The sequence below is a fragment of the Lupinus angustifolius genome, unplaced genomic scaffold, assembly GCF_001865875.1.
Source record: "Lupinus angustifolius cultivar Tanjil unplaced genomic scaffold, LupAngTanjil_v1.0 Scaffold_330_12, whole genome shotgun sequence".
Classification (NCBI taxonomy): Eukaryota; Viridiplantae; Streptophyta; class Magnoliopsida; order Fabales; family Fabaceae; genus Lupinus; species Lupinus angustifolius.
Genome location: NW_017727745.1, coordinates 23,703 through 32,779, shown reverse-complemented (window position 1 = coordinate 32,779; position 9,077 = coordinate 23,703). Strand labels below are relative to the sequence as shown.

The 9,077-nt window shown below is 33.9% G+C and overlaps 1 protein-coding gene across 1 annotated transcript; it reads right to left on the bottom strand.

Annotated features, from left to right (window-relative positions):
- Nucleotides 1–296: 296 nt before the first annotated feature.
- On the bottom strand, nucleotides 297–8,166 carry LOC109341025 (probable LRR receptor-like serine/threonine-protein kinase At5g48740). Its single transcript, XM_019578814.1, has 9 exons — nucleotides 7,933–8,166; nucleotides 6,664–7,722; nucleotides 5,309–5,459; nucleotides 4,521–4,592; nucleotides 3,765–3,833; nucleotides 3,142–3,210; nucleotides 2,586–2,663; nucleotides 1,562–1,767; nucleotides 297–909 (listed from the first exon to the last, which is right to left on the bottom strand). The coding sequence occupies exons 1-9, from the start codon at nucleotides 8,027–8,029 to the stop codon at nucleotides 803–805; spliced, it is 1,908 nt and encodes a 635-aa protein (XP_019434359.1). The 5' UTR covers nucleotides 8,030–8,166; the 3' UTR covers nucleotides 297–802.
- Nucleotides 8,167–9,077: the final 911 nt, after the last annotated feature.

Genomic DNA, 9,077 nt, shown 5'->3' with positions numbered 1-9,077 from the left:
TCTTCAATTAATTAGAAAATAGGGAGTATGTAGTATGTAGATACATGTTAGATCTATTTAAAGTTTGCAAGATTATTTCATTGAAATAATTGTATACATTTTAAATGCTTTCTCACAACTTTTAAATATCAGTTGTTTAAATATGTAAAATAAGTAACACACCAATCATCTTGCTAAACCACATTCTCAATGCTGGATGAGGATAATTGCAATTGAACAGTTTAATTGCCAGGAATTATAAATCTAAATCTAAATTGTACTTTAGGCAAATTGAACAAATGAATTTGAAGTGTTCGTGAGTAAAAATATGAAATTTTATTATCATGCTTTACTTGGTAATTACTAATTAGTATGAATATATGAAACAGGTAGCACAATCCAAAAAAAGCTCACTGCATTTTGCCTATATAAGTCAGTATACAATGTTAATAATCAAGCAGAATTGATGTAACATGAAAAACTGGGCACTAACTTCAGATTCAAATTGTATAGATTGGTTGGTTTTTTATTCCTATCACATATATTCATCAACAGGTACAGGGGCTATGGATTTAACCAGGAATATGCATTTCTATGATGCTTCAGGAAAGTGTCACAGTGCATGGAAACATGTAGCTTGCAGAATTCACAATATGACAATAGCTGTAGGAGAAAATCATACCCCAGAAACCAGTTTTTTTCCCTAATGTGGCATTGCTATCACATTCTTGTTATGTATTGAGCTTCTAGCATTCAATTACTTTCTCTTATATGTTTAGCTGAAAACTAAGAAAATCAATCTTCAATTGGTATCTAAAAACAGTTATTGTGGAGTAAAAGGTGAAGGAAATCCCTTGGCGTGTTGACTCTCCAGCTCAAGAAGCATCAAAGATTTCTGCCTCTGATATTTGTTTCTCTTGGCAGCTAATGCTGAAAAAGAAGCCATGAAATAAAAATAGTCAACAATTAGCACTGGGTTTATGTATAAAAAATCCATCTATAGGTTTTGTTTTATTAAAACATTTCATATAAAACCAAACATTTCTTGTCATTGGATGGAATCTAAACAGCTCAAGTTAAACACTTTCAATAAAAGTCTACAACAAAATTTTCGATAAAAAAGATTAACATGATTTTAGATGGCTTTCTGCTTCTGAAAATTGACTCTAGTTAGAGAAAATAATAATCAAATAAAGATATGGTATAAGATTCCAGTTTCTGCTCCAACTTTACAAATTCCTATTAAGTATGTACATGGATCAAAATGATATTTTGTCACCTTCAGTAAATAACTGAACACATGTCAAAGATTAGAATGACAAACATTACACCCCAAGTAAAATCAATTTAATGGAAGATGTTTCCATTATTCATTCCACGTACAAATAGAAGTACTGCATAAAAAATCTAACCCACTATTTATAAAGTATATTTATATTATATGTTTATATGCAATTCAAGAGTAACAGAAAAGAGCAGAAACTAATTTGGTAAATCTATTAAAGCAACACTACGTTTAGCACCAGAATGATATAAATAAAAAAGCTTGACAGAAACAGAATCTTATTGAAATAATACTTACACATCAATTCCGGAGGCAGACCAAAGTCATAATCATTCTTTTTCCTCTTGATGTAGAAATATACCACCAACAGTATCACAAACAACACAAAAAGACATGACAAGCTTATTGCAATTTTGCCACCGGTGGATAATCCGCCATGCTCCCAAAACATTGGACATGAAGGCAGAGATGGTACACCGCACAAGTCTTTGTTGCCAGAGAGACTGAAGGACAAAAAATCAAATTGAACATATATAAAAGATGGTCTCTCATTGGATTATACAATTACAATTTAATTGTACCTTCAACACATGTACACTATCACACAACCCTTTGGTGATATATATCATTTTCATCTATTATAACCCGAGCAAGTTAGATAACAATTAACAACTAATGTTGATTAATTCCTCAGATAGATAAAATCTTAGCCAGATCATGCAAAACTGACAGTTCGCCATGGGTTGTAATTAATTTATGTCTTTATAAGCATATTTCGCAGTAAAACTAACAGATGCAGCATCATAAGTTTCATAACTACTGTACAAAAGTAGTTTAGTTATTCCTTTAAAAGGATTGAGGGCAAGTCAAAATAGAAGACATTTTGTAAATCATCAGATTTATTTTGGCTTATAAGAATTATGCAACTTGTATATCCATACACCAAAAATAGCATAATATAGTAGAAGCAACAATGGACAATTGGAGAGACGGAATAACATCACTTCTACCACTATCTGTGCCATTTTTGTGTGTCAGAACTGACATAGATGGTGATAGTGATACTATTTTGTGAGAAACAGAACTACAAAAGAAACTTTGTTAAAACATGTGCTTAAGCTGATTTTAACATTCAATGCTGATCAGAGATTACATGGGCCTGGATGAAACTAGTTAGACACAAAATGACAGAGGGAAATAAAGATAGACAAAGAGACACAAATAGGGAGCAACATATACAAGCGAAGTTACCCAGCATTCAATTTGAAAACATCATTATGCAGAACCAGGCAGAGTAGACTAACAAATTAAAGTGACATACTCAATAGCACCACCATGCACACCAACCGAATAAATTTCCTCTGGCACTCGTCCTTCCAATAAGTTGTCATTTAGTAGCCTGGGATGATAATATGAATTAGAAAAACAAACTGAAGTAAGAATAACTTGTCTAGAGACTAAAAGGGACACCATTTTAAGACCTCCTGCATATCCTGAAAATCAATGATAATAAGGTTCCTAAAGCAAGCATTAAGATACCAAAATGATAAGAGACACAAGAACACCAGACACAGGAAAATTATATTGACAGCAAGACAATTTTGAGAATCTAATTCACTAAAAAAAATGACTAATAGTTATGACTTGAAGTCAAATTACAAAATCATGACAATAATGACATTATTTTCATAAAAGCACAAAGCATTACAGCATCACCATTTTTGACAAAAAAGGATATTTTAAGGGGGACAACTAGAGGGGGGACTACATGTCTCCAAAAACAGAAAACAAAAGAAGGATTATACAAAAACAAATTGTCATGACACTAACAAAGTAAGTACAAGACAGTCACATTAAACAATGCTGTTAATACTTACACGAGCCTCAGACTTGAAGATGCCAAACTATCAGGTATTGAGCCCATTAACTGATTATTGGACAAATCCCTATAGAAAACATTACGAAGAAACTAAATAGAATATCAAATAAATAACAAATAGATTTTCTTCTTTGGTAAGAGCCAGACAAATAGGTATCCTGAGATCCTTTGGGTGAGGGACTAACCCTCATCTTAAGCATTGTCCTGGGCTAGCCACAAGGTGCTCCCAGTGGGTTTCAAACCCCCTGACTATGGGTAAAGACTGCCCGCATAAAGCTTCATATGCCGACAGAGCCACACCTCATGGTTAAGCAGATTATTTTTAATAGATGAGGTGGATGCATGCAACGTTGAAAATCGCTACAGAATTTAAATGGTATCCATTTTGAGCTAACAATGATTTGTGACAGAAAAACATAGATTCTGAATATATACGTTTTAAGACAGAAGTAAATGCATGAAATATCATACAAATATGACTTCACAGCTGGTAGAAATATTAGAATCTGATGATCAGACAAAAAAGTACTCAAGCGAGTTCTGTTAAGTATTTGCATAAATTCTACAAACAACAGATGTCAATAGAATAACTAAATTAACTGAGATAATATATGATCTTACAGTTGTATAAGGGATTTTTGGCCTAGTGCAGAAGGTATGTTACCCTCCAAGGAATTAGAACTCAAGTTCCTGTAAAATTAAAGAGAATTTACCAATCAGTAACAGAAACCAATATGAACACTACCATAGTTAATATGGGAAAACAGATGATGCATGCTGCCGAAGATGTATATAGTATATGGATACAAAAGTTTGGCAAACATGCATATAGAGAGCAACACTTGATAATAGATTATTAATGTGGATATAAAATTGATGTTTGCAATATAATATCTAAGAAATTCAAATGACGATAAAGGATAAACAAATAGATTAAGAAAAGGTGCTGCTTCACATCGTGATTCTATCACCATGGTTAAGCAGATCAGAGCATAAATACTGTACTTACCAGTTACTACAATGAATGGATAAATTAAGTTGGAAGTACTAAAGCATGATCATTTGAAAAATGGATGTTAATATTGTTCTAAATAGAATGTACAAGGATAAGATAAAGAAAAATTAAATATAAAACTTCGGGAAAATAATTACAGATCTAAGTCAATCTCTTTGTTAGTAGGAAAATAGTTACAGACGTAAATACAAATAATTGCTACAAGCCTAGAACATATAAACCAGAGTACTACAAATCATGGGGAAAATAATTACAGATCTAAGTCAATTTTCTACTGCATCATAGTTTAATACAATGTTAAGCTTAAACATCAAAGCCGCATGTGGTTCATAATCAGGCAAAATTAGGTAGCTGATACTTACAGGCTTACCAAATCTGACAAAAGACCAATCTCATCACTTATATATCCTTTCAAGCCTTGACTTCCAAGATCACTGAAATAAAAAAGTGAACAAATAAATAAATGAAAGCTTTGAAAAGGAAAGAAAATGAAAGAATAAAACTATTGTTTGAACAAGAAAAATGTGTAACTTTGATCATTTTCCTCCGCTGTTTTTGGTTCAGTAATTTAAATATGCTTTTGTGAAGCAGGAGTTGAGCCCATAATCAATTATCTACCATTGTGTTTGCAGGAAGTAGTGTTCGTAGGCCCATAGGTCATTAGCAGAACAAGTAGCATACAATGAAAATGCTATATGTTCATACAATATATCATTTTTTTGGTATAACCAAGGGTATACCAAAAAATATATGATATATAAGATTAAACCAATACATTATATGTATATAAGATTAAACCAACATATCATATGTATATAAGATTAAACCAACGTCTGCATATGGAATCCATCCTACAAATAATCTTGCACATGAAGTATGTCATGTCAATTATTAAAAGATTTTATAGCAAGATTAAATAAGTGAACATATAAGTGACTCATCAAGAGGGAATAACAACTTAATCATAAGGAAAATGCTATGCACAACAAATAATCAGAAACCTTTTTTTGATGAAATGATATCGCAAGAAGATATCATGCATAAATTATGGCATGTCAGTTATTAAGACTTAAGTGGCTTTATAGTGACCCTCCTAGTCCCCTTGTATACGTAGCACCAATAACTCTGGAGAAGTGGAAATAATGCTTACATTTCACTTATCACTAGAACTGCTTTATCCTTATTCATAAGACAGGTAACTCCTTCCCAAGCATCCCAAGAATAAGGAGCACAAGGATCGCCATTCCAACCCATTCTATCAGGAACGCGGAGCGAATCTTTCAATGCTTTCATGGCCCTTACTACAAAAAGAAAGTCCAAGACAAGTCACCCAAAATTCCTGTATGGTCTGCTCTTTAGTTCAGCCAACAAAAATCTTATAATATCCCTCTTTCCCAAGCGTACCCAAGCGTAGACATCAGAAAATAAATATCACCCAAAAAACTAAGAAAGAAAAGGCAAACAAACACATTAAGCACCTAAATAATCAATAACTAGCTATATATATTTCAATTCATATCTAAAATAACCAATTCATCACATCCATTCACACAAATTTAGGTAATATGTCAAAAGAAAAACAAATATAAAACACGTTTTTATGGTATTGTGTTAAGCAATATCAGGGTCTGTTTTCCCCACCACTAGACCAATCCACCTTCCTAGTCCAATCAGTCAAACCATGTAGGCTGAGACAACTATGTTTGAGAATTCAATGAAGAGTGGAATGGGATGGGATAAAATGGAATAAAGCTACTGCCTACTGTAACTCAGCTTGGATAATTTATGATGAAATTAAGTGTAATATAGGATAGTAAGTTGCTTTTATCTTATTCCACTACATATCCCCAAACTCAAAGGGAAGGAGAATAGAGGTATTGGATGGAACCATTTCATTAGAGGTATAGGAACTATTCCATCCTGAATTAAACCATCATGCAAAGACATCTACTATCATACCATTTTATTTCATTCCACTCCATTTCATCTATTTCCATCAATCTAGACAACAGTTAGAGAATTCATATTGTTTGATGTCTCGTCACAACGGTATGGTTGTTGCTTAGTGACCAAGAATTCATGAGTTCAAATCCTAGAAATAGTCGTGTTCCGCTTGCAAGGGTAAAATTATGTACATATACCCTCCCCATATGTACCCTACGACGTTCTTTTTTTTATTCAATCATATACTAACATTTCTATCATTAAGTGAACAACCCTTTTCTTAAAACACTATTATGTTTTTAAATTTATATGAATCAAATTAATCATCTCAAAATTTGAGGAAACAAACGAGTTCAACTCCCTTTCCAGTACTGGAATATGAGGTTGAGAATTTTTTAAAGAATTTTTATTTAATTTTAATCGAAAATAACATGTAATCGTAGTCGTTAAAAAAAAATTGCCACGTGTCATCATCCTATTTCGCACTGGCCTCTCCAGTACTGGAGAGAATCTATTTCCGAAACAAACAAATCAATAATCTCAAAAATCGAGGAAACAAACCTTGTTCAGGGACAGTGGAAGGATCATTGGGAACCAATGCATAATTCTCAATACCACTAATAAGAGGGGCACCAACAACAGTTACAAATTTCAACTTCAACACACTACTGCTCAAATTCTTCACAGTGTAATACATACTAAATGCAGCAAAACTTCCCACCTCCTTATATATATCAATTCTACTCAAATTCCTCTCATTAATCAACACATCAAAAACCCTCTCCCCTTCACTTTTCACGCTCGAATCGATCTCCGCGAAATGCAGCCACACCAAATAGTCCATCTTCGCATCCACACTCAATTCATACTCCAAAACATCCTCAGAAACCGTTACAGCAGATTGGTATAACTTCATTGGAAAAAAATTAGGCTCCCGATCAGTGCCATCTATAGCATTCTCCGTCGAAAGAACATGAACAGAATCAGAACCATGAACCTGAGTTCGGAAATCAATGTCCGGCTGCCATGACCGGCCGAACCGATCAGTGTCAAGGGTAAATCCAGGGCCCCACTGATCACTTGAGCCACAAGAAATTCTGCCATAGTTGACGAGTATATTGCCGGCGGCGGAGACAGCACCGTAGGAGGCAGGGTCAACTTCAATGACCTCCATGGAAGAAATGATCGGAGCATCGGTGGCGAAACCGTAAAAACAAAGATTGGTGGTGAAGTTCTTGACGGAAAAGAACAAATCAAAGTAAGCGCCGTCGCGAGCGACGGATTCCGGCCACGGGGAGCGGCAGCTGAAGAGGATGGTGCCGGCGATGGCGACGTCGAAGGATGGAGGGCGTGACTTGGCGTCGTAGTTGTCGTAAACGGTGAATGTTCGGAGGAGGTAGCGAGAAGAAGGAGGGAGGGAAGGGAAGGAGTAACAGTTTTTTTTGCCGTAGGAGGAGGAAGGGAAGTAGCGGAGAGTTTGTTCGGAAGGGAGGTGGAAGCGGAGTGGTTCTGAGACTACGGCGGTGGAGCCGCCGGTGAAGAAGCGGTCGGAGAGCCAGGTAGTGTTGAAGGAATCGGTGGTGTTGGTGGTGGTGCCGCAGTTAATGTGGTAAGATAAACCTGTTATCAATAGGAATGAAGAAGAGGAAGTGTGTTAGTTTGAGAAGTGAGAATATCTTTTTACGAGTTGAGTTTTGGAAGGGAATGAAGATAAATTAAAGATTGGACTAAGAAATACTCTTATGAGATAGCTTTCAGTTTTCCTTTTTCTTTCCCTCAAAAGTACAATTCGCAAACAAACTCGTAAAGTTAAAGTTAAAATGTTGTTACCATATAGTGATGAAGGAGGAGTGGAAGTGGAGTTGCAAAAGAAGAAGAAGAAGGTGATGATGATAGAGTAAATGATGAAGAATTGAGGTAGAGTCATTTTGTGTTTGTGTGTGTTTATATGTGTGGGTTTAGGACAAAATGGAAGAGGGAGATTGGGAAATGTATATGTATATTTATGTTACTATGTCTGAAAACTGAATGTTATATGTGATGGCGAGATTAGCGGGAGAAAATGGTTGAAATGGGTGCCAAAAGTGGTCTATAATATGCTTATACTTCTTTCTTGTTTCTTTTTAGAGAGTTGAAGTTTTTTTTGGTACAAGTGGGGACAAGGGATGTTGGGATTGACTGAATGGAAACTGGAATGGCTGATCAGAAACTGTAGTAACTATGAATTTACCATATTTTAACCTTTATGTTGCACTTTCTTTAAAAATATGTTTGAGATAATGCAAAAGCATCCTTATAGAATTATTATTTCCATTTCCACCCTACACTCTGCTTCATCCATCATTTCCTTTGCTCATTTTCCCCACCATCAAACCACCCACAAAGGAAAATGAACTAATTTCTCACTCTGAAAACAAAAAGGAAAATACGATACAAATTATGACTGAACTATTAAAATTTCGTTATCTACATTTAAAGCATTTAAGAATAATAACTTTTATTATTTAAATGAAATCAATTGCAGAAAAATTGCATTTATCGTGAACCAACTTTCGGTTAAGTGTAGAAAAGAAAACACGACACAAGTCATGACCAAACTATTAGAATTTCAAAAATTCATTTTTTATTTGATAAAATATTAATTTAATTATTACTTAATTAATTATTATATTGAAAAATATTTAAAATGTTGACTTATTTATTCAAAATAACTTAAGATAAAAAATTATTTGTTGAAATACTTCATTTAGTAAGTTTATGTGGATATGATAAAATCATACTCAATACTTATTTGTGATATCGTTTAATAATTTTAAGAGTGAATATTTATTTTAGTCTCTCATATTTTTTGACCTTACCAATTTAGTCCTTTAGAAAAGAAAATACCTAAAATGGTCCCAAAAATTTCAAATATGGGTCAAATTTGTCTCTACTAAGTGTTGTAAAATATGATAAAAATGACTAATTTAACCTAC

Coding starts and splice junctions, on each gene's coding strand:
- LOC109341025 (XM_019578814.1), bottom strand. CDS start 8,029: ATGACTCTACCTCAATTCTTCATCATTTACTCTATCATCATCACCTTC. Junction 7,723..7,932: donor TCCTCCTTCATCACTATATG/GTAACAACATTT, acceptor TATTGATAACAG/GTTTATCTTACCACATTAAC. Junction 3,211..3,764: donor CAAAAATCCCTTATACAACT/GTAAGATCATAT, acceptor TGTTTTCTATAG/GGATTTGTCCAATAATCAGT.